The 26,049-nt window shown below is 36.2% G+C and overlaps 1 protein-coding gene across 6 annotated transcripts in view; it reads left to right on the top strand.

The window, feature by feature from the left end:
• Positions 1-26,049, top strand: part of ROBO1 (roundabout guidance receptor 1) — an 813,755-nt gene that overhangs the window by 765,202 nt on the left and 22,504 nt on the right. For 4 of the 6 annotated variants that reach the window (XM_063703932.1, XM_055383605.2, XM_063703933.1 and 1 more), the window contains 5 exons: positions 5,565-5,719; positions 9,684-10,019; positions 11,751-11,858; positions 14,489-14,633; positions 18,216-18,464. In XM_063703932.1, coding sequence (XP_063560002.1) covers positions 5,565-5,719; positions 9,684-10,019; positions 11,751-11,858; positions 14,489-14,633; positions 18,216-18,464 — 993 coding nt within the window. The remainder of the gene's footprint in view (positions 1-5,564; positions 5,720-9,683; positions 10,020-11,750; positions 11,859-14,488; positions 14,634-18,215; positions 18,465-26,049) is intronic. The other 2 variants (XM_063703935.1, XM_063703934.1) reach the window with 1 other exon arrangement.

Raw genomic sequence — 26,049 nt, 5'->3', positions numbered from 1 at the left:
TCCAGAACAGTAACATCTAGCTTACAGTGTAAAAAAAAAAATCTTCCAACCAAAACCATCTTATAATTCAAATTCAGTGAACTTACTAAATTCCCTTCTTTGTACAGCTGTATAACATGACTGCTACTAGAAAGATAACAATGAGTAAGATATTATTCCTGAATTCAAGGAACATGCCACCGGATAAGAAAATTACTGAATTTAGTATATAACAAAGAGTGGTTTAAAAAAAAAAGAAGGTTGACCACCTTTAGCCAATGCTGTACAAATTTGGCAACAAGTACTAATCTTTTCTTTCCTGGGTATTGCTAACTTCCTGTTTTCATACCTGTGAAACAAAGCCAGCCAGTGACAGACCCAGAGCTAGGGAGGTTTTCATAAGGAGTAAATCCACTTGATTCAGGAATTAAACTAGGGCATGTTTGTGCATCCAGGGGAATTCCATCTAAATCACAGCCCAGACATTCATGAAAGAGCCTCTGGCATAAGAACATTTTCTCGTGGGTGAATCTGGAATACTGATTTTATAACCACTTCATTACATGTGTATATTTCAGCCTCCTCACTAATCAAAGCATGTGAAAGTGCTTCTTGAGTGTCTTTGATATGTTCTTCACTAGCCTCTGTGCGTGGGTGTGTGTACACAAGTATCACACACACATACAGAAAAATAAGCTTTGTTCCTACTCTAAAAGAATTTACAACCTGGATAGAGCAAACTGGCACATGGGAAACAATGGCAGGAACACATAGGTAGCAAATGCTAGTTGCCACGGCAGGATGGAAAAATTACAAAGTTCCTGAGCTATTTGGAAAGCTCACTATATCACAAAACAAACATAGCTTTTTAAAGTTAAAAATAAAATCCCTGGCAGTGAAACTGATTTATTTCAAATAGTAAGTAGAAATGATCATTTTCCTAAATGAAATGCTAAATGATGTTGGGATGTTACGGAGGCAACAGTTCAATAAAGATTTCAGAGTCAATGCTCAAAATGTCAGTTATATACAAAATTTTATAATTATTTATTCATGCAATATATTGAACACTTACTATGTGACAGGTGCTAGTTTACTTACTCGGGAAGCATCAGTCAGCAAAGTGTATAAAAATTCCTGCCCTTCTAGACCTTACATTATAGTGGCGGAAATGCGAGATGAATAATAAACATTTTTTTAAAAAGTCAACTGTACAATATCAGCAGTTGATAAATGCTACGGAAAAAATAAAATAGGATGAGGACAATAAGGATGCTTTATGAAGGGGCCTCATTCCTAGCCACTTACGGATGTGTGTGTCATTGTGTGTGTATGTGTGTCTGTGTCTATGTTTCGTGATCTAGTGGTATCAGAGAGGGAATAATGAACCAAACTCCTACACTGACTTCTCTTGTGTCTGCCCCTTAAGCACTGGTTTCCCTCATGTGTTTCAGACTTTCTGAGTCCTCACTGGACCTCCTACCTCACTTGGTTAATGACACCAAAGCCAAAACCTTCCAGCCATCCTCTTGGCCCTCCTGTATCCATTACTGCATTTTGTTGATGCTGTCTCTTACTCCTTTCACTCTCATATTGTTTCATTTCGAGCCCTACTTCTCCTTTGCCTAATCTATGACAAAAGCTCTCAGGAGTCCTACCTTTATCTATAATACCTTCATTAGCATTATTTCATGCTAATTCCCTTTGCTCACTGGAGACAGAATGATCTTTTGAAATGCATATTGATCATGTTTCTGAGCTCCAGAAAATCCCATTATCAATAGGACCTATCATGTTTAGAATATCAGATCCAAACTTGGCATAATATGCAAAGTCCACAGCTCTAGGTCTCTGCAGACTTACTTCACACCTCAAAATGTGCCAGACCCTACAATCCGCTGTGTCACCCCACCTGCCATTTGCCAAGATTGCATTCTCTTATGTGTCCTTACTACACTGTGCATGTATTACATAGGTCTGGACTGTCTCCCCACCCAGTGACCCTTCTCAGTTTACTGAATTCCACCTACTATGCCCTCCATTAACTCTCTAATGTGGAATTACCTCAATGAAGTGTGTAACATAAGGTGATGCCGTTATCTTTTGTTTATATCAGAGGTCAGCGAATTATGGCTCTTGGGCCAAATCCAGCCTGCCACCTGTTTTTGTAAATAAAGTTTTATAAGAATACAGCCAGGCTCATTTGTTTACATATTTTCTATCACTGTGTTTGAGCCACATTGGCAGAGTTGAGTAGTTATCAAAGAAGCTATATGGCTTGGGAAGCCTTAAAACGTTACTATCTGGTCCTTTACCGAAAACGTTTGGCAACTCCTGGTAGATATGATTGCCTCTGACAAGAGAGTGTGAGTTCCTGGAGGATGCAGATTACGTGGTTTATTTATCGATAAATGGGTTTTTAATAATGCAATAAATGTAATTTATTGAATTACATAAATAAATGTGATAAATCACATGAATGATTACTTTTTGATAGATGTCACCTATAAGTAAAAAAAAAAAATGAATAAGCCATTGAATAAATGAATGTCAGAAGGCCTGAGTTCAGTCCTTTGTGACTTCAGAGAAATTGTGGAGGCTGTATTTTTTCCTCTAATAAAAGGAGAAGGTTATCTAGAACTCTGTTATCATTGTGAACATTGCAAATGTGGCTATTCCTGGAAAAGAGAGAATGAAGATTGTGGTAAGCAAAGAGACCGCTTCCCATCTTAAAAAGGGCAAAGAATTTGTGAGAAAATCCAGGGAAATGATCATGGAAATATTAAGTAGCCGTTGCTACTCATTTGTTTTCCTTTCCTCAAACATTCCAGGCAATGTGTCCAAAAAACGTACTTAATCCAAACCACAGCATAAAGCAAGAAAGCAGAGAAAACCTGAGAAGGGTGGGATGGGAAAGTCTGGCTAACCTGGTAGAGAATGCCAATACCACATTCCCTGTTGGTGGGAGGTGAGGAAATAGAGCTCAAGCCTTTGCTTCTCTTTAAAATATTGGCAATTCTGAGATCTAGCCCTTGGCTTTATAGCTCATTCAATCTGCCAGTGGGAAGGGGAGACAGCCTATAGCCTGACAAGGCTTCCTGCCAGCCTCCTTCACCATTTCCGCAGCTCCTGGACTCTGTAGTGTTTTATTTTGTGATTTAGCAGTTCAGATAGGCTTTCTTGGGGTGAGTGATTGGAATAGCAAGAGAAGAGTAGGAATTGAAGGTAATTGCCATATAATTACTAAAGTGCATTTGCCCTCTTTTTTCTTCATGACACAAATCTATCCACTTAATATATTATATGATAATATTACATGATAATATTTAAGAAACATGTTAATCCCTATAACCACCATGTGTATTTTTTCTGCTTCATATCGTAAGCTCAAATATATAAGGGTAGCCTGGGAAATTGTTTAAAAAAAGACCTTAGAACCCTTGATAGAGTAGGTACATATGACCTTGACTTCCTCAAAGTCCTCTCAGATCTACACATGGCATTTTAAGGTTCATTATAGGCAAGTAATCATGGCTCACCTTCTGCCTTAAATAATTAGCATTCCAAATTCAAGTCTAAACAGAAAACTAGGATGTAAATCGATAAGTCAGCTTCCTGTTGGAAATCACTCATATATATGAAAAGGTCTCTCAGCCTATGATGTTATCAAAGCATTCACTATGAAAGTGTTTTTCAGAGGGAATCAGAGCAGCATAAAAATATTGTCTATTTCTTTTGAAACATGTAAGTCAGTCTGTGGAAAATCTCCTCTTGACCCATATTTCAGACGTCCTATAACATCTCTGCTGTGTCACATATGGAGTTTTATTTTTAATAACTTCTACAGTGATAACATTCATAGTTTAAGTTCAAAGAAAAATAAAATAAGAAAGCAAAAGATTACTAGATGCAGAATTCCAATAACTAATATCTATTTCAAGGCTCCAGATATCTGTGTTATAACTTGCATTTAAATGTTTAAAATTTCAACAGTTTGGAAACGTTACTCTTCAAATCACGATTTATCAACAATTTTAATAGTAAGATGGCTCAGTTTTAACAGCTTACACTTCCGATATTTTCTCCACTCTTCCTTTCATTAAGGATATTCCAGAGCTTTAGGAACTTTTAGTACTCTCCAGCGTATGTGTTTATAAAATCTTACAGTGTAAAGTCTAGGGCCAGCCTGCTAGGGTATGAATTTCAGCTCTGCCACTCACTCACTTTAAGTAACCATGCACAAACTTCTTAACCTCTCTTAGACGTCCCATTTCCTCATCTTTAAAATCTGGATAACAGTACCTCCCTTGTAAAATTGTCGTGATGACCACATGAGTTCATCCCTGTTTAAAAACAAACAAACAAACAAAAAAACAGAACAATGCCTCACACATTATAAGCAAATGGTACATATTTATTTTTATTATATAACTATATGTACCCACATATGCATACAAAAATGAATCACAAGTCCATAGCCTTTGTTTGGAATGGATTACTTCTCAACCATCATTTGCATACTAAATTTTACTCAGTAGACTATGTGCTAGAATAAGAACCATGGAAGGTGAAATATCAGATTTCTTGCTTCCCAGGTAAATAAGAAACATAATTATTGCATTTTAACATAGAAAATAAAACCACCAAGAAAATGTTTGCAGAGTCTGTAATGCTAGTCTGTTTATTGTGAATGGGACGTCACCTCTTTTGCTGAATGGAGGTAAGTATGAAGTCGGTGCTGGAAAAGGAAATGAAGAATCCCACTCTTCAACTCCAGTTTGAGTCCCTGGCTCTGTTGGTCCAGGGCTCCCATTAACAATCGCTGATGTACTTGGCATTCCCAATGCACAGTAAAAGAGGAATAGCATCTTCTGCCAAAAAATAACAAAATAAACACTAATATTCTTTTTAGTGGACATCTCTGTTTTATCAGATTTAATTCATCAGCTTTCCTTTGCTTATGTTGGGATTGATGACATTTTACATTGTCACCATCAGAAAATGTTGACAAGCTTACAGAACTATGCTCTGAAACATTGATGAGGATCTGTGTAAAATGTCACAGAGCCCCAAACTCATTAAGTATGAAACATGGTTTTGGAGAAAAATACGCCACTGCATTTAATTTGAAGAATCTATTGTCTGAGTAAAGAGGCTTGTTTCATTTTTTAATGAAGTTGTAAGGAGTCACAATTTTTTAATGGGTCAAAATGAAGAAGTGCCAACTATCTGAACTAGGGTATTTTTTTAAGCCACTAAAAGACTCAAAACTATGTTCATATTCCATGTTTGATTTTCAACCATTATGACTAAAGGCAGAGTAGAACATTGCAAATGATACGAGATTTTAGGTCTGATGCATAACTCTCCCCGTGTACAGTTATGGCTATGTAAATGGAGGCACATCCCAGGACCTTATATTACAGTTGCCTTGTGTGTAGAATAAAAGGGATAATAAAGTCATTCAGCATAGTTCATCAGATGATTTGTGAGCATAACAAGATGAGGAATTCATTGGAATTTTAAATAGAAAATATTACTCTCTATTCATACAACATTTGCTTTAATATTTTTTTTTTATTTAGGCCCGGACTTCTCAACATCAGTGAACCTGCCACGCAGCCATGGCTGGCAGACACGTGGCCTAATACTGGCAACAACCACAATGACTGCTCCATCAGCTGCTGCACGGCAGGCAATGGAAACAGCGACAGCAACCTCACTACCTACAGTCGCCCAGGTTAGGGACACAGAGAGAGCCTGATATGTATAAGCTTTTTAAGGAACTAGCCAGAAGATCTTTTCTTTCCCTCTCCCTACATGGGAAAGATAAAATTTGACCCGTATTTTATCCAATGCTGACTATTGTTTAGCAAAATAGCCTGATTTAAGTATTTTCTCCATCCCTTAACCTCCATACTTTGCTAAAGTCCACCAGAAAAGTTTTGCCCAGAGAATTGGGAAGATAAATTCTACAATCAATAGCAAATAGGAAAAATAAAATCATGTGAAAGTATTTATTTATTTATTATTTATTGGAGACAGAATCTCACTCTGATGCTCAGGCTGGAGTGTAGTGGCATCCACTTCCTGAGTTCCAGTGATTCTAATGCCTCAGCCTCCCGAGTAGCTGGGACTACAGGCCTGCACCATCAGGCTCAGCTAATTTTTATATATTTTTTTAAGTAGAGATGGGGTTTTGCCATGTTGCCCAGGCTGGCCTCGAACTCCTGGCCTCACGTGATCCATTCACCTCGGCTACCCAAAGTGCTGGGAGTACAGGCGTGAGCCACTGTGCCCAGCCGTAAAAGTATTTAACTTTTTTTATTTTTTTGACAAGAGTCTCACTCTGTAGGCCAGGCTGGAGCGCAGAGGCGCAATCTCAGCTCACTGCAACCTCCGCCTCCTGGGTTCAAGTGATTCTCCTGCCTCAGCCTCCCAAGTAGCTGGGATTGTAGTCACGCAACACCACACCCAGCTAATTTTTATATTTTTAGTAGAGATAGGGTTTTACCATGTTGGCCAGGCTGGTCAAATATATTTTTGTTGATAAGAATGTATGTGATTACAATTTCTTTTACCTTTTTTGTTTGTTTGTTGTTTTTTGAGATAGAATCTCGCTCTTCACCCAGGCTGGAGTGCAGTGGCATTAACACAGCTCACTGCAACGTCCGCCTCCTGGGCTCAACTAATCCTCTCACCTCAGCCTCCCAAGTAGCTGAGACCATAGGCACGCACCACCATGCCTGGCTAATTTAAAAAAATTTTTTTGTAGAGATGCAGGTCTTGCTATGTTGCTCAGGCTGGTCTCAAATTCCTGGGCTCAGGCAACCCTCCTGCCTCAGCCTCCCAAAGTGTTGGGATTACAGGGGTGAGCTACTGTGCCTGGCATATAATTTTTAATTGTAATTAAATAATCTTTAATCATATTTAATCATTTTTGAGATTCTGGGAGTAACACAGATCAAAAGGTAAATAAATTCATAGTTATAATGAACCAAATTCTTTAATAGCAAAAACAATAATAATAATCTGCAACAGTAATAACAAAAAATTTAAATAAAAATTAACTGAAATTTAAAATCAGATTTTATAGTATAGTAGCAAATCCTGAGGACACGATATATACATACGTACATATTAAGTGTGTGTGTATATATATACACACACATATATGTATGTATATACACCTATATGTAAGTATATATACACTTCTATACATATATGTGTGTATACATATATACACACACATGTATGTGTATACATATATACACACATATGTATATAAGTGTATATACTTACATATAGGTGTATATACATACATATATACATGTATATATGTATATATACACATATAATGCATATATGTATATAAGTGTATATATACTTACATATAGGTGTATATACATACATATGTGTACGTACATATATACATACATGCATGTGTACATGTATATATACATACATGCATGTGTACATGTATATACATGCATGTGTACATGTATATATACATGTATATATACAAACATATGTGTACATATATGTGTACATACATACATATATGTATATGTATACATATATGTATATAAGTATATATACATATGTGTGTATATACACATGTATATAAGTGTATATATATACACATACACATATACACACACACACTGCAGGTGTGCATGCATACATTTATTTTCTATTGTTTGTTTTTTGGGTCAGATGTATGTGTGAGTAAATTATCTTGCTAAAATTTCATGCCAAAACATAATAGTAAAAAATCGGATGTACAGTCTGCAAGATTTAAAGGAATAAAAATTACCAAAGATTTCTTACCAAACAACCCCTCCCCTCCCAAAAAAACCCAATATTCCCAATATAGGAAATATTTAAATTATTGTACGGAATCTCTATGATGATAGAAGTAAAATAACCTGTGGAATTAAGGAAAGGCGAGAGAGAAGTTGGATTTAAGTAAAGATGCTATGCACTATAAAGAACAAATCATAGAGCAGTCTGCATGTCTGCCCTTAAAGCGAATCCTGAGTGTCCACTGGACGTGGATGTGACGTATCCATGTGACCAAGTCTCTGTCCTCTAGAGGCCCATATTCTGAATGTCTAGACAGATAGATACTCATGTAATCATAAGTACAAGAAAAACTGGGTTGAGACCTATAGGAGAGAAAAAATGGCGATACCCATTTAATAGGTACAGCTGTGTTGTCCAATATGGTAGCCGTTGGCAACAGATGGCTATTTACATTGAATTAAATAAAATATAGTTTAAAACTCAGTCCCTCTTTTGCACTAGCTACATTTCTAGTGCTCAGTGGCCATGCGTGACTAGTGGCTGCTGTATCGGACAAAGCGGAGTAGACCATGTCCAATATCTCCAAAGTTCTGTTGGATAACACAAATATAGACAGATTGGCGAAACAAAATGAGAATGCAAAAACCACATGATCTTTATAGTATTTCTTAACCAGTGTTAAACAAAACTAGAAATTAGAAATAAGAATCACAAAGGCCAGATGAATCAAATATTTCTGTTCCCTGACAGTTCATGGTTGAAATGCAGAATAGTTGAATTCAGTAGGATAGAGAAATTACACATTTTTCTTAAGATTATATTCACATTTACATCTTTAGTAACAAGCATGTTAATTTATAATTTTTAAACATATCCAGTTAAAAACCAATGCTAATGGTTTTGTTAATGTTGGTACCACTTTTGGACAACATGAATTAAATAATGACATTTTTACCATTGTAATTTAACTAATTTTTCTATTTAAAAACTATTTTAATTTAAAAATATGATTTCAGTTCTTCCTACCATTTTAATATTTTCAACTGCAGGCCATATATATATATATAAAAATATGAATGTATATATTATGTATGTATATTCAGTTATTTAATGTCCAAATATTTCAATAGAGAGAAAACTGGAGTGGAAATGAGATACTAGATATTTAAGTATTATTTCAGGCTTATTTGATTCAATTACCCAGGTTACTATGATTCCTTTTGTTATTATTATTATTGTCATTTTATATTTCTTTGGTTGTCATTATGAAACCATGAAAAAATGATTATATAACATGTTTTCCGGATAATGATTATCCAACATGACTACAACAAGAACTAATAGACTTCTCCTTAGTACTATTTACTATCATTTTTACCCCTGTTCCCATATCTTTTAAATGTAGGTATTTTATAAAATACCAAAATCTCAAGTTCTTTGATCTATGAATAGTTTTGTCGTTTGGATTTTTCATTTATGTGCTTTGTCTGTTGCTTCAGCAGCTAACCAGTAGCTTCAAATAATTCAGTAACCAAAGACTAGAAAATAAAAAGTTGACACATAAAGATATACATGTATATATTATTTTAGTGGAATTCCTATTCATGAGGTTATTAAATGAAAATTATTTTAAATTGGATGAATTGTTTATTTCAGCACTACCAGAAATTCAAATTTATTTAGTCTCTACAAATTCTGTGTACCCTCTTTTATTTTTTCAATTATTAATTTTCTTTAGAAAGCACATGTGGATATTTGGCCGTTTTTATTGATCTTATTTAAGCCCACTTGTACTTTACATAATGATTTTCTGATGACTCGCAAAGCTACGTAAAGAGAAATTTAAAAGGAATAACCACGCAGAATGATTTTTTCCTTTTCCTCTCCATTGCACATAGCTGATTGTATAGCAAATTATAACAACCAACTGGATAACAAACAAACAAATCTGATGCTCCCTGAGTCAACTGTTTATGGTGATGTGGACCTTAGTAACAAAATCAATGAGATGAAAACCTTCAATAGCCCAAATCTGAAGGATGGGCGTTTTGTCAATCCATCAGGGCAGCCTACTCCTTACGCCACCACTCAGCTCATCCAGTCAAACCTCAGCAACAACATGAACAATGGCAGCGGGGACTCTGGCGAGAAGCACTGGAAACCACTGGGACAGCAGAAACAAGAAGTGGCACCAGTTCAGTACAACATCATGGAGCAAAACAAGCTGAACAAAGGTGAAGAGGCTTGCACGTATTCCCATCTGTTTCTGTATGATACTCTCAGCACCTCGACTAGATGTTGAAACTTGTCTGCGACTAGCAAGTAAAATCTTTTCTTCTGTCGCTGAGATTTTCTTATTTCTTTGGTTTCAAAATTTCCAGTGTCAAAGAGTTAATTAGCACAACAATAACCTTGGAAAATTTATTTTATAATAATATATAAGTATTTTCAAATGGTTTTGAGATTAATTTAAATTTAATAGCAGGTGAGGGATTGGGATGGACAATCTTTTATTCATGAGGCAGATGTACAACTGTCACAATACCTCGCATTTTCAATAAATAGACTATCCCATTCTTTCCACTAGAGGATGGAAGATAATTGCTTCTATGTGGTCATATAAACCAATGGCATTTTTATATCAACCTGAAATAAAATAATTAAATTAAACTTGAACTGGAGAAGTGGTTCAATTTGTTGTATGTCTCCCACCTCGTGTGGTTATTAAGATTGCTACAGTGTATAATTTTAGAACCTAAATTTCCTTGGTTGACCTGATTGAAGTCTGTCCGTATAGAACCTAAAATAAATTGAGTTTAGTATTAACTTGAAGCCGCAGAATAGTATTCTGTGGCCTGAAGGAAATGTTTCTGTATTGTAATGTGTATGAGTTGGAAAAGATAGGTGTTTGGTTTCTTTGTAGTCCTTTAGGCTACTGCTATAATATCATGATTTGCAAAGTTATACCTCTAGGAAAACCAGGATTGCTCTAATGTGAATAGATGGGAGCAATGCATCCCCACCTATTCCAGGTAAAGAATACACTGGAGATAATTGGAGACATAGACATTTTCTTTAGGTTTGGGTTGGGAACATTTTCTTTGAAAATGCGATTTATCACAGTTGAAGATGACAAAAATATAACTTAAAAATTTCATTTAAGTTAATATTATGTTTTAACTGGAGAATGAAGTCAGCTAGCCTTTTCTCAAGTTTAAGAAAGTACTTGATTGGTATAATAACCCAATTTAATAAATATGGATCGAGACTCCTGCATAAGTTCATAACAAAAGCTGACAAAGATGAATAGGACAGTTTCTGTAATCATGGAGTTTGCAGTGGTGATTCAAACTATTGTCACATTATTCCTTCATAGTATATTGTTTTACTGTGGACTTCGGAAAGCCCTGAGAGCCTCCGCACAAATATTTCAGAACTCTGATTTATTGTTTATACTGCTTGTAAGCAGATTTGGTATGTCAGACCATAATAAAGAACCTGGAATGCAACTAGATGACAGATTATTACTGACTACATTCCAGTGGCAAGCTTATCATTTGGATTTTCACCTTTGCCTAAGTAAGCAGAAGCATTTCTGGGGCAAATTAAGATATTTGTTTTTTTTTAATCATAGATATATTTTTTATTAGATATAACCTTGCTGACAGGTTTCAGTTTTATTTTTATGTATTGTGATTTATTTTTTATGATTTGCAGACATTTTTGTGATTCTTATTAAAATCATATTGGTATTATATTATTAAAGTTATTTATAGTTTATATATATTTGGAGTATAAGCCTTTTTATATCCTGACAATCTGAATACAACAATAGAAGAGAAAAAAGGCAAATAAATGGCCCAATTTGTTGCTTTAGTTACTCAGAAATATAGAGAAAGCAGAGATGTGAAATCGCTCATGAAGAGAAAATAAATGTTTATTGTTTTTTCATCTGATATGTCTAGATTATCGAGCAAATGACACAGTTCCTCCAACTATCCCATACAACCAATCATACGACCAGAACACAGGAGGATCCTACAACAGCTCAGACCGGGGCAGTAGTACATCTGGTAAGTAAGATGAACCAAAGAACTTCTCCTTTAAAAAGCTGGTACTTTCCAAGATTACAAATTGAGTGCTAATGGACTGACGTATGTAGGTGACATGTCTAAATCACTGTATGTAATTTGAGTCTCAGGCATGTGTCTTGTCTCTGCAATTTGAGGGACTTTCCACTCACTAAATCATTTTATGTTCTATTTGGCAACAAAGACTGAGGGTCCTATTTTCTTTCTTGTTAATGAGCTTTAGCGAAGCCAGAAGAAACATGTCTGCCTAATCTTTAAAGGCAGTTGAAACTTTTTCCCCATTGGCCAAAATATAACTAAAAATGTTGCACAGAGTTAACCTGCTAAATATGTTGCCATTTGAAATGAGCTTATAAAAGCACATAATGTTTGAGGACACTTGAGCAGAATCAAAAGCTGGAGAGACGATAACATGAGATTCAGGTACAATAGGAGCCTGTCTCAGTTTATCATCCCTCTATGATCCCTCAGTTCTTGCTCTGAAGCCTCGTAAAGCAACCTCCCAACCTCAGTCTGTAAGTGCCTCCCAAAGCCACATTGAGGCCTCTTCCCTGTGGTCTTCATGCTGTTGCAGCTGTTTGCCAGCTGTTTTCCTGATAGGGGCTGCAGATGGGAGCTTGCTGGGTACTTAAGTCCTGTTTTTCTAATTAAAGGCAGTTCATTATTAGAACTAACATGTGGCACATCACACCACAATGAGAACAAAACCGACTGATCTTGACTCTAGCAATGTTTCTCCAGGAGAGGGTAGAAATGCCACTTCCCAGCAACTGGATTAAAGTTGTTCTTAGGGGCTTTTAGCCAAGAGTCTCCACCCTTCTTCTGTAATGAATATGGCATTTGCGTTTTGCAGTTTTCCCTTAACTAACACGCTGGTCTGGCATTGTCTAGCCTGTGTTTCTGTTGGAATTAAGGGAGCTTAGAAATGGCCCTTTACGTTTTAGATTTACTCTGATTCTATTATATGTTATTTGTTTGTTTTAAAAATTAACATCTTATTAAATGACTTCTTTTTTGAAGCTAAGTCAATCCTGAATTAAGAGAAATATTTCAAGGATCTACTTTTAAGAAAATCATATGAAATATTTTAATATTTGATTATCTTATGCCATTTCATCTTTGAATTTTTAGTCACATAGAGAAAACCATATCTTAATGGGAAAATAAACAATGATTCTAGGTTATTAATCTTTAATTGACCTTCAGCATCCCTCGGCTTAGATACCTAGATCTGGGTGTTCTACTGCTATGTATCATTTGATATTCCGTGAATATATGGTAAAAAGATGTAAAGATGCGTGATGGTAATTAGGGAAGAGAACAAAGCAAGTAAATAAGGTATAGGAGAGATCTGTGATAGGCCTCTCCGGACTGATGGAGTTGCTACAGTAGATGTATATCAGGAAATCCAGAGGAAGATGTGGGTTAATGTCTAGTCTACAACACATGCACAGTTATCCCAATGCTGGACACTGGAGTGGTGGACGAGAGAAGTGAGAGACATACACATAGGACTGATAATCGTAGTTTATTAATAACAGCCTGTCCCTAGCCCACGCTTAGTGTGGTAACCTACCAGTACAAGAACATCTGGCTTAACAAACACTGCCATTTGACTGAAAATTCCCAAGTGACAAAAAAATCAAGGCTCGTTGAATATGATCAGACCTGAATCATATATTACATGACTTGGAGAAGGATTGGATAGGGTTAAAAAACTAAGGCCAAGATAATGCACTGATATAAAGGGAACTTATGAGAAAAATAATTATAGACTCATTGTCTATAATTCACATATGAATCAAAAATATAACATATTGGAAAGGGGGATATTTTGTCCCAAAATATTTGTTGACCTAAAATTTTTGTTAAAATAAATGCTCTCAAATATATAGCCTCCTGTGTTTAAAAAATATGCCAAATCTAAAATGAGAACACTGGAGCACTTGAATGATTGGGCTATGTCAAACTACTAAGAATGTTCAAGCAACATCATTTTACCATAAGCCATCATTGTATAGAAACAGTGGCTGAAAACACTTCTGTCCCTTTTAAAAATCATTTTTCTGCTTCTTTTGTCATTAGTTCTATCAGTTATTCCAGCTATTATTTCATCTGTACTTGCCTTTCTGAAGGGAACTAGTAATTTCATTGTGCCTAAAACGTTTCAATGGACAAGTACAAATTATATATATTCAGTGATTTAATGCAACAATGGAACTCTAATAGATCGTATCTGTATCATATTGTATTTTAGGTTCCAGCAATTAAATAATAGAAAGGCACCCGAGAAAATATGTCTACAGCTCATTTGTTTGAGATGATAATCCATAATGCAATTAATTGCTGTAGGAAGATCACTATTAATGATATGACTTAAAACATTCATTCATGGTTTTATTGCTTTTTTGCTATTTATTTTGCAGTTATTCATGGCAGTACCTTGCATGTTCTCTTGTACAAAGTTCTGTTTAAAATTAATGAAAAAGCGTGTTTATCTCTGTATATATAAAGAATTATAAAATCATATTTACAAAAAATAATTAACTTGTGACTAATGGAAAAAGTTTAAAGGGCAGAGATCAATGGTTTCTATTTTATTTCCTTTCTAGGGAGTCAGGGGCACAAGAAAGGGGCAAGAACACCCAAGGTACCAAAACAGGGTGGCATGAACTGGGCAGACCTGCTTCCTCCTCCACCAGCACATCCTCCTCCACACAGCAATAGCGAAGAGTACAACATTTCTGTAGATGAAAGGTAAGAGGAGCGTCCAAACAGATGTAAACAGTGTAATATGATTGTTTCAGCCCATTTTCAGCAATTATTAAACTAGGTGGTCAAGAGAAGACTGATTCCTAAGGTCCACAAACAGTTGCCTTTAAATAAAACAGTGCTGGTCAGCAGGAAGTAAAAATTCTCTTTGCTGCTTCCAAAAAAGCAATCTGTGCTTTGACAGATTCTTTTGGAACTTAGAATGGAATATAAAAATGATACATATTAGCTCATGTATCTACCCTGTGTGTGTATACATAATTTAACATATGGATATATAATTTTGTGATTTTTGAATATTAGAACTTCTGTGACAGGTCTTGAAATTTTTGAAAGATAATCATGTGAATTTATACCACAACGATGGGATCCTGAAGGCTATTTGTTCTTAGATATTATCACCTTATGCTGAGAACTCTTTAGAAATGTAAACTTTACTGGATTGTTTCTCCCAAAGACTTAACAAGTATAATAATCCACATGATAGCAATTAGGAAGCTAGTGTACCTCTTTCTCACTCCAGAATCTGTAGAACTGCACATGGTACCGCCAAATGAAACAAAACAGCTGCTTCTTTAACATAACCAAAGGGGGAAAACTCCTTTAAGGTGGAGAATTAACGAATAAATCGTAAAATATACCTGAAAATACAGTTTTTTCTGTGACTGCTGTAAAGACATCATTCCTTCATTCTCCACACACAGAGAAGTGTATTACTATGCCCAGAAACAAAGCCTCTGTGCTTCAGTTTTCTAATAATCTTTTTATAAAATGCACTGTTAAGTAAAATTCTTATATAAAAATATTGACAGGGAACTCTCATTATCCACAATATTTATGTGTTTTAAAATTCTTGTGAACAGTGAGTTAGCAAATGTTGAACCATTCATTGGTCCTAGGAGAAATACAGGGCTAGGTTCCTTCTAACCTCTAGCCACAGCGTATTTGTCCACTGACCAGTACATAACCTTGGTTTATGTATGTGTTTTTAAAGAGGCTTATTTAATATATATTGTTCATTTATTAACATGGAACCCAATAAGCCATGCCTCAGCAAAGCTGATTTCGTAGATATATTTCTTTAAGGCACATTACAGCCTTCTAGGGCTTGGAAACACTAAAGAGCCCTTCAGCACTTCTTTTGAGGGCCATTTTAAGCAGGGAAATCACTAATATAAAGCTTAAAACATTTCGACAAACATGGCACTAAATGAACCATGAAAAGGACACTTGTTTACCGTGTGAGAACTGACACAAGAAAGCAAAGTGTATCCTTGTTTTACCTCAGCTGGGAACATGCACATCGGGCGCTCAAATTTTTGGCCTCTTTGTGAGTCTGTGGGAATATGACCATGAAAATGCCAGAGATACCAATTTGGGGGTTTACAAATAAGTTACACTGAGTCAGCGAATTTGCAGATATGGAATCTGCAAGTAATGAAAACAAAACTGTATGTTTGGTTTGGTTTGGTTGGTTTTGTTTTGTTTTTAGAAACAGGGACTCACCCCAGAGCTCGAGTGATCCTCCCATCTCAGCCTCCCAAGTAACTGAGACTACAGGGTTGTACCACAGCGCCCAGCTAAGTTTATTTTTATTTTTTTGTAGAGATGGTATTTCACTGTGTTGCCCAGGCTGTTCTCGAACTCCTGATCTCAAGCGATCATCCTGCCTCAGCCTCCCAAAGTGCTGGGATTGCAGGCAGGCATGAGCCATTCCACTTGGCCTGAATGCATTTCCCAAGCTATTTTAACAACATTCATTGCTGCTTTCATTCACAAAAATAAGAGGACTAAAATGAAATGAGTGAATATAGGTTTAAAAAAAAAAAAAAAGCAATATAGGAGCTGCAACTGTGCCCCAAGGAGAAAGACTGATTCTAACTGAGAAGAATGAAGGTTTCGTGATTGGCTACATTTGTTCTTGATCTGGACAAATGAGAAGGTTCTCAGTTAAGAAGAAGGGGTTTTATGGACATGGGACCACACAGATGTGGTCTCCTGGAAAACTAACATGAAACACATGGTAGGGAACGAGACGAAGCTGGGACAGCAAATGTAAGCCAGATTATGCAGATACTCGAGTGTCTTGCTTAGTCATTTATATTTTATTCTCTAAACAATTAGAGAACCATTTCTTATTTTGAAGAGCACATGAATAGCAAGCATGTGATGCATATTAGTGTAATTTTGGAAGCAATGGAGTGACTGGAGGCTAGGAGACCAAGTAAAAGATTGTTGCAGTAGCACATACAAGAAATAAAAATTAGAGAATAGATTCTAGAGAGTTTTTATTGATAGAATAGAAATGAATTGGGGGGTAGTTTGAGGGAGAAGAAAGAAGTCAAAGATAACTAAAACATTTCTAGTTTGGATAAGTAGGCAAGTTGCTCAGCTGTTTGTTAATAAAGGAAACATAAGAAAGAGGCAAAGAGGGAGATAGTGAGATTAGGAAAGTAAAGAAAGATGCAAAGAAACATTATTTGAGCGTCAACTTTCCTGAGTTCAGGTAAACAAGGTGGATGGTAGAGAATGAACAAGGGAAATGGGTCCACAGTTTATATAATGTAGTACTTCATTGCCCTTATAATCGATAAACATACGCCCTGGGATAAGAGAAAAGAGAAAGGCATGAATGTTCCCCAGATCCATCGTGCTTTCCACCCATCTCCAGCAGAGGAGTAGGGCATTTTATTGTTGAATGGTGTTGTGTTTTTCACTCACCAGCCTAAATGCAAGCCAACAACTTCATTTTGTGTTCAACTGAAGAAATAGTGATCTACTATAATTTCAGAGAAAAAAAAATGGGTTGTATTGGACTAAACAGGTTGACCTCCATTATATCTTTCTCTGAAAAGATTGTTAAGAGTAATTTTTCTTGGCTGGGCACAGTGGCTCACGCCTGTAATCCTAGCACTTTGGGAGGCTGAGGCGGATGGATCACTTGAAGTCAGCAGTTCGAGACCAGCCTAACCAACATGGTGAAACCCCGTCTCTACTAAAAATACAAAAATTAACTGGGCATGGTGATGAGCACCTGTAATCCCAGCTACTCGGGAGGCTGAGCCAAAAGAATTGCTTGAACCTGGGAGGCGGAGGTTGCGTTGAGCTGAGATTGCGCCATTGCACTCCAGCCTGGGCAACAAGAGCGAAACTCCATCTCAAAAAAAAAAAAAAAAAAAAAAAAGTAATTTTTCTCTAAATGTAGCAGCTCATCTTCAGGTCCTCTGTAATACCATCTTTGAGTCTTTTAGAGAACATATTGGAGGGACAAAATATACCAAATACATTTGGGCTGTACTAAATTAAGCCATGTTAAGTGAATTTTTTTATTGCATGACTTCTAAGACCCTGTAACATGCTAATGTCAGTTACAATCCCTTAGAGAAAAATAGTTTATGCAGTAATTCACAAACCTTGTGAGGTAAAACCTTTTTCAATAATATCTCCTTAATGTGACTGAGAACGTTCAGATTTGAAAAACAATTTAAAGGTGACATTTCGTTACTATCCAAATAGTTTATTTGAATAACCTGAAGTAAGTCTACACATCCTTATCATTTATTTTAGCTATGACCAAGAAATGCCATGTCCCGTGCCACCAGCAAGGATGTATTTGCAACAAGATGAATTAGAAGAGGAGGAAGATGAACGAGGCCCCACTCCCCCTGTTCGGGGAGCAGCTTCTTCTCCAGCTGCCGTGTCCTATAGCCATCAGTCCACTGCCACTCTGACTCCCTCCCCACAGGAAGAACTCCAGCCCATGTTACAGGATTGTCCAGAGGAGACTGGCCACATGCAGCACCAGCCCGACAGGAGGTACGTTGTCACTAGCCTTCTTTGCTGACAAATCAGATAATTTCTACTGCTCAGTGGAAGTTACCGAATGCTATCCCACGAAGTAATTTTCTTGTCTCATAAGCCTTTTCTGGCAGTATCATCCCATAGTAAACCCAGGCAATTAACATATCAAGTCATATTGTTGACCATTGCATTAGATTAATTGATCCTAGTGAACTTGCAACTGTAAAATAATGTGTATTAATACTCACCCACTTACAACTATTACATTCATAACCACATGGAGATCATGTATATGGTTTGCTAACTCTGTATCATATTATTGACAGTGGGTGTTTTTGTACTTTAGTGTTCCTTTTGTATCAATAAGTCACTTCTTTGGTCAGCAGAAAACAGATTTTCTCCTGTCTTTTAAAATTAAGTTTACATAATAATGTATTCCCTCATAACTATAATGTCACAGAAGAATGAGTTTCTCATAGTCTTTCTGTGTTGACCTCAGATACCTTTATTTTGATTTAGATAATGAGTTTTGAGTACTTTAGTCAGATTATTATATAGTATGTGTGTGTGTGTGTGTGTGTGCTTGTGTGTGCTTAGACTTTTTTAAACCTATGTATTGAGCATCCCCAACCAATACGTTTTTGTTATATACAATGGCTTCACTTGGCATTTCTACCACATAAAAGCTGTTCCTGCACCATTTTAGCTCTTCTCTCATTGTTGATGATTTTATTTATACTGTTTTTTTGCCCTTGACACATTATATGTATACATTACTTTCTGTATTCCTAATATCATTTGAAATTGAGTATATTATTTGCCTCAGAAGAGGTTCCTTTGATATTCTCGAATGAATAACAAACTGTGATTCTTGTGGCTTGAATTTTACTCTGTAGATTAAAACAGAATTTTGCAATGTTTATTAACTCTTCTATTGTTAAGAGATTATTACCAGATTCAAATTACATACACTGTAAAAACAAGAAAGTAGTTAAGCTTTCTTCTATCTGGCAGTGAGGAAGTCGGATTGTCAGACATTTTAAAGTAATATTATTAACCCATGGAATGTTATGAAAACTGAGAGCAAATAAGGCACCTCTTTCCCATATTAAAGTCACAGACCATCCATGCTACTCTTATTAGAAGCCAATGAGAGACTAAAAGAGACCATTTAGCTCTGAAATATCTAAGCATTCTTTTTTTTGTTCCCTAAAAGGTAAGCCTTTTTTCCTCACCGTTCCTGTCTCTATTCTCAGGGTACCCAATATTTTCTTTCTGGCTAGCTCTTCTTTTGTATTCCTTATGTCCTCCTTTCCACCGTCCTTGATAACAGAAATCGGTTTTCCTTTATCTGTCTGGAATGTCCAGCCTCTTCCTCTTCATTCAGTTCTCCTTCTCTTCTTGGTTAACTCAACTCCCTTCATGCCTTCCTCTTCCTTGGCCTCCCTTCTGGCTCCATGCTCTCTCCCCCTGCTTCATTTTGTTGAACTCCTTCTGCCTTCCTGATTCGCATTCGCACCTCAGCCCACTGCATTCTGGCTTATAACGTTTTGCTTTGATCAGTCCATTGAAAGTAACCTCCTAATGGTCAAATGTAAAGACTTCTCAGTTTGTATCATACTTATGCTTTCTGCCATGATGGCCATTTTATAAATTGTTGTGAGAATCAATGGATAATGTGTGTAAAGCATCTGAAGCAGGGTAAGTATTCAAAAATATTAATGCCCTACAGCCCTCGCCTTTACACCATCATCCCGTTGCTTGGTTCAACTCTTATATTCTGTTGGCTATCGAATTTCTTTACCCAGCCTAGTCCCTTCTCCTGAATGCCACAATATTTCCAGTTGAACTTCACCATGTGTCTAAATCCAAATTCTTTGTCTTTGGACTTGACTCTTTAAACTTATCTTTTCTTTTACTTTGATGGCTGTCTTGTTTAGAATTTTCAACCATTATTTATTTGACCAATGTTTTAAAATAAGATGGCTGAGGGAATAGGCAAAAGTCATAAACAATACCTTTGTCATTTTGAAATCAGCTTAGTTATCCTCCTATTTAGTTTTTTCCTAGCATTCTACAAATGAGGTTATTCATGAAGTCACTTTAATCCAAAATGGCCCTTGATTTTGCTCCTTAGTTTCCATTCCTACAGCTGCTAGGGCAGGCCCTCCATCCCTGTCCCATGAAATCCACCTTATCCTTAAACAGATTCCACTTTTCTTCTCTGTTCTTCTGTTCATTCTCACAATATTTTTATTTGCACACAAGAAGTCTGGTAATGTTCCCCCATTCAGAGTCAAGTTAGTGTTTAACCCAGTATTTAAAGGTTTTCACAATCCTTTTCCCTTTATTTACTTTCCCCCCCAATTTCATCACATACACTCTTTTCTAATAAGTCTGTTTTAAAGTTCCTAAATTTGCCTGAAACTCATCAACATCCAGGTCTTCTACATGCTCTTTTCTGATTGCCTAGTAAGCATCCCTCATCTTTCAAAGCCCTGTTCAAAGGACACGTCCTCTGCTTGCCTGGCAAAAGTCAACCCCTCTTCTTTACTCTTCATAAGAGTCTGTTCCCATCCCTGTTACCACACTAACCAGTTTTCATATTGCATTAGTATTTGCTGTTCATATCTCTGTTTTCCTATTTAAATTAAAAGTTCTTTGAAGGCAGAACTCATCTCGTTCATGTCATTGAGTTCCACAGAGCTTTCTTCAGTAAAGTATTTGATGAATGGAATCGGATACTATGGAATAATTGGAGTTGACCTACTGTCTATTGTTTCAGGCAAATGGATGCTTGTAGAACTTGAGGCAGATGTATGTAATTGGGTAATACATTAACTATGTGCACTTACAATCAATTTGAGTATTTTCAGCCTTTCTCAAAGGTATGATTTTCAATCTGTAAGGGTATTATGGATTTTATTTCCAGGGTCATTGCTGGAAATAACACTGGGCACTAATAAAAAGTAAGTGAAAGCCCATTTTTAAAAAGTGCTTTAACTGCTTTTTTATGATTAATGTATATTCTATATGTTTACTATAGAAATTTTTGAAAATACATATAAACAAAATGAAAATATAAAAGTCCCAGTGATCTATGTAATCAGAAAATCACTGTGAAGACCTCAGTAAAGATCCTTTCAATCTTTCTTCTCTACTTATATATTGCTTGGATTTATGATACGCCAATATTATTTTATAAACTACTCTTTTCACTGAACAGCGTTTTTTCACGTTGTTATCTTTTTATTTAGACACTTGTGTAAAGTGTGTAACTCTATTTAACCAATTCCTTAATATTGGCCATTTTAATTGTATCTACCTTTTTTGATACTATATACAATGTTGTGATTTCCATCTTAAGTATTTGAATGAAGTCTCCTCTTGATCCCTTGATCTATTCTAATGTCTGCCCCATCAGTAGATGACTTCTGATTCTTATCATTCTTCCATTTCCCTAATGGTACACTCATAGATATAGATAGCTATTTCTCTACAAATCTCTTTCTGGAGCTTCAGACCCATATATCCAACTACTTATTCCTGTAGGTTTTTACTGCCTAAATATCATTCTGAGTGATACACATATCTCCAGCCATAAATGCACTTTCCTAGTTCCGACAGCCATTTTCTCTCACCTGCATTACAGTAATGTTCTGCTAAGTGGTCTTGTTGCTTCAGCCTTGCTCCTCCTTCAGTCTAATTCCTTGCTGCAGGCTGTGCAGAGGCATTTTCCTAAATTGAAACACTGATCAAGTCTCTCCATTGCTTAAGATCTCTCAATGGCTTCCCATTTTTCTTAAAATAAAAGCAGGGTTCCTTAATGTAGCAATCAAAGCCCTTTGTGATCTGACCCCTGTGTGCCCTACCATCCTTACCCATTGCTACTCCCCGAACAATGTCTGTGATGTCTTCACTCTAAGTTTCTTCTAGTTCCTGGAATAAGCACAATTCTCACTCACCTCAATATCTTTGCACATGCTCTCCCATCTTCCTGGAACACCACTTTCTCCTCTCCTTTTGGAGCTAACTAACACCTATGTATCCTTTAGATCCAAGATTAAATGGCAGATCCTCCTCAGTAAATCTTTCCCTGATGTCCCAACTTTGGGATAGGAGCCATATTTATGTGTTCCCACAACACTCTATATATCCTCTGTCATTGCATATTTAATTATTTGTCTCCTCCACTAGACTAAAGTCCCTTTAGACATGGATATCTATTTCATTTAGCTGAATTCCTAACATAGTGCCCGAGTTCCTGTTTCTATTGCTGTCTAACAAACCACTCCAAAATGTAGTGACCTAAAGTAATCTAATCATTTTATTCACAATCCCATGAGTCAGGAATTCTGAAAGGATTCAGCTGGACAATTCATCTCCAATCCATATGGCTTTAGTTGCTTGGCTGGGGATGGAAGATCTACTTCCAAGTTAGTTTCTTCACTCATGTGTCTGATGTCTCAGTGCTCCTTGACCTCTGTCTCTTTCCACATGGAGTCTTATCCTCCAGGTCTCACCATATAGTATGGACTTCTCATAACATGGGGTCTCAGGTTAATGGCACCTCTTTCATGGCAGCTGGCATCCAAAAAGGCAGGAAGGGGAAGTTGCCAGGCCAGTTAACATTTAGAACTGGTGCATAGTCTTGCTTCTGCCACATTGAATTAAAGCAATCACAGAGTCCATCCAGATTCAAGAGTGTTGAACTCATCTACCTCTCTTGATGGGAGAATGGCAAGTTCTCATTTCAGAATAGCATTTGGAATGGGAGATATTGCTATGGACATTTTGTAGAATACAGTCTGCCATGGCCAGATATGTAGCTTACATTAAGTATGTTTACCTTAAAATTGAATCCTTACCTGTCATAAAGCATAAAGCATGTTACCTAAGCTCTGTTTGCTTGTGATCTTTTTGGTATAAATCTAGCAGTCTTTACCATGGTAGGCTCACAGTAAATGTTTAAAGAATAAATACATTGATTACATTTATATTTATTGATAAGGGGTGCAGATAGTGTGATACATTAATAAAATTACTGAACTTAAACCATTATAACACTGCAAGTCAAATTATATAAACATTAAAGACCTGCATTATTATGAATATTTCAATTTTGGTATTATAATGAACTTCTAGGGTATTCCATTTTTGTCTAAAACTGGGTAAACTAGGTGATCAACATAATAGGAATTTGTCTTCTCTTTTTTTCAAACAATAGCTTGGAAAATAATATAATTAAACTTATTCAAATATGTTGTTTTAAAAAGTGATTGATATACTTTATTGCAGTATAGTAAAAGTCTCTAGAAAAGTAAAAATTATGTTCATATATGGAATACATGAACATTTACTTGTTTTATTAATACAGATAAATTGAGGTAATAGTTACTTTTACAAGAAACTGAAGCTACACTGGTGTTAGAACAAAATCTCAAAGGTGTGCATTTTTCTCCTTTGTCTTTTGCCTGGTAAATGCTATATGGTGAATGGTATAAACACCTACTTTGATAAATTAATGACATCATTCCGCTTTTCTCTTGAACATGTTTATGAAGGCATCATTCTTGCAGGAGACTAGCGTGTTGCGATACACAGTCATATACTTATACATTATTTCAGAAGACATTGAAACCCGTCGGGGAGAAATCTAGAGGGTTGAGGTTCATTTGCGACAAGTCCCACTTGAGTGCGGCATCTTGAAATGGCTTTTTGTTTTCCAATAGAATGTATTACATATTTCAAACTGTACATGTTTATCACACATTCCCTGGGCTTGCCTTATTTACAGATGGTTTGAATAAATTTTTCTGTCTTTCTTCAATATTTGTAAAGGGTGGTTGTAGTTAAAAGCCAGCCCTTGTTTTACATGAAGATGTATTTGCTCTACAGAATGTGAATTATCCAAACACAACAATGCTGGCATCCTTTCATAGTGAAGTCGGCCATTCTGCATCTTTCTTTATTGATGGTCAAAATAGTCTCCTTTGTGCTAAAAAGTCTTACATGTCTTTAAGAAGGAAGAAGTTTCTTGTGGTATTTTGGGTTTGTATGCTGACAAAGACTGTAAATTAACTTTTAAGTGTGGTATTTTATTGCATTCCAAATTAAACAATGGTTTTCCTCCTATGTGTATAACACTCCATATTGAAACAATTATCTATTTTAATCTCTTAAATAACTTCAGCTTTGGCACATTTTTCATATTTCTCCTAGTGCCACACACAGACACTTTAAAAACCACCCAGAAATGAAAAATAATGCATTATATTAAAGAATGTTTTGTGTATATATAACAGATATATACACATAATAATATATAATTACATATATGTGTGTATATGCATACTTTTTCAATGTAATATATTAGCTTTTATTTCTTGGTTTTTTAATACATCTGTATATGGCATATATCTCTCCTAGCTTATATGTATACACACACACACACACACACACACACACACATATAATATATTTACACTTATATATGTGTGTGGAAGGTCATGCCCTTGGAAATAAACTTTGGTTTTAAATTCTGCATTTGATACATGTGATCTGTGGCAACTTTGGTAAGACCCTTAATCCCTCTGAATTTCAATATTCTCCCCTGTAAAATGATCATTTAAAAAGTAACTCAAAAAGTTACTGAATTAAATGAGTAAATCTTATAAAATATGCTTAGCTACAAAGTAAGTGCTCATTAAATGAGTTAATTGCAATATTTTTAATAATCATTTATTTTTAATGTTTTCCATTTCTATTGAACAGATTTATGAAAGTTCAAATTCATTGGGATAAAAAGCAGAAAATGTTTTTCTTCTTTTTTTTTGAGACGGAGTCTCACTCTGTCGCCCAGGATGCAGTGCAGTGCCGCGATCTTGGATCACTGCAACCTCTGCCTCCCGGGTTGGAACAATTCTTCTGCCTCAGCCTTCCGAGTAGCTGGGATTACAGGTGTCCGCCACCACACCCGGCTAATGTTTGTATTTTTAGTAGAGACGGGGTTTCGCCATGTTGGCCAGGCTGGTCTTGAACTCCTGACGCCACCCACCTTGGCCTCCCAGAGTGCTGGGATTACAGGTGCACACCACCAAGCCCAGCTTGAAAACGTTTTTCTTCAAAAAACTCCCATGCCACCCTAAAAACTGTGCCATATCAAAGTTATTTTTCCCTCTCTATAGTAGAGATCTTGGAGCAGATCCTACTGGTTTTAACTTTATTTAGATCTTGACCAGGTCCTGTATGGTTTTGTTTTGTTTGCTTGCTGTTAAAATCTAGTTCTATTAATTTAATGTCATGTAATTAATTTTTTTTTTTTTTGAGACAGAGTCTCACTCTGTCACCCAGGCTAGAGTGCAATGGTTTGATCTTGGCTCACTGCAACCCCTGCCTCTCGGGTTCAAGTGATTCTCCTGCTTCAGCCTCCCGAGTAGCTGGGATTACAGGCATGCACCACCACGCCCGGCTAATTTTTGTATTTTTAGTAGAGACAGGGTTTCGCCATGTTGGCCAGGCTGGTCTCAAACTCCTGACCTCAGGTGATCCACCCACCTCAGCCTCTCAAAGTGCTGGGATTACAAGCATGAGCCACCAT

This window comes from Gorilla gorilla, chromosome 2 (assembly GCF_029281585.2).
Source record: "Gorilla gorilla gorilla isolate KB3781 chromosome 2, NHGRI_mGorGor1-v2.1_pri, whole genome shotgun sequence".
Taxonomy (NCBI): domain Eukaryota; kingdom Metazoa; phylum Chordata; class Mammalia; order Primates; family Hominidae; genus Gorilla; species Gorilla gorilla.
This window is presented reverse-complemented; position numbering and strand designations above follow the sequence as displayed.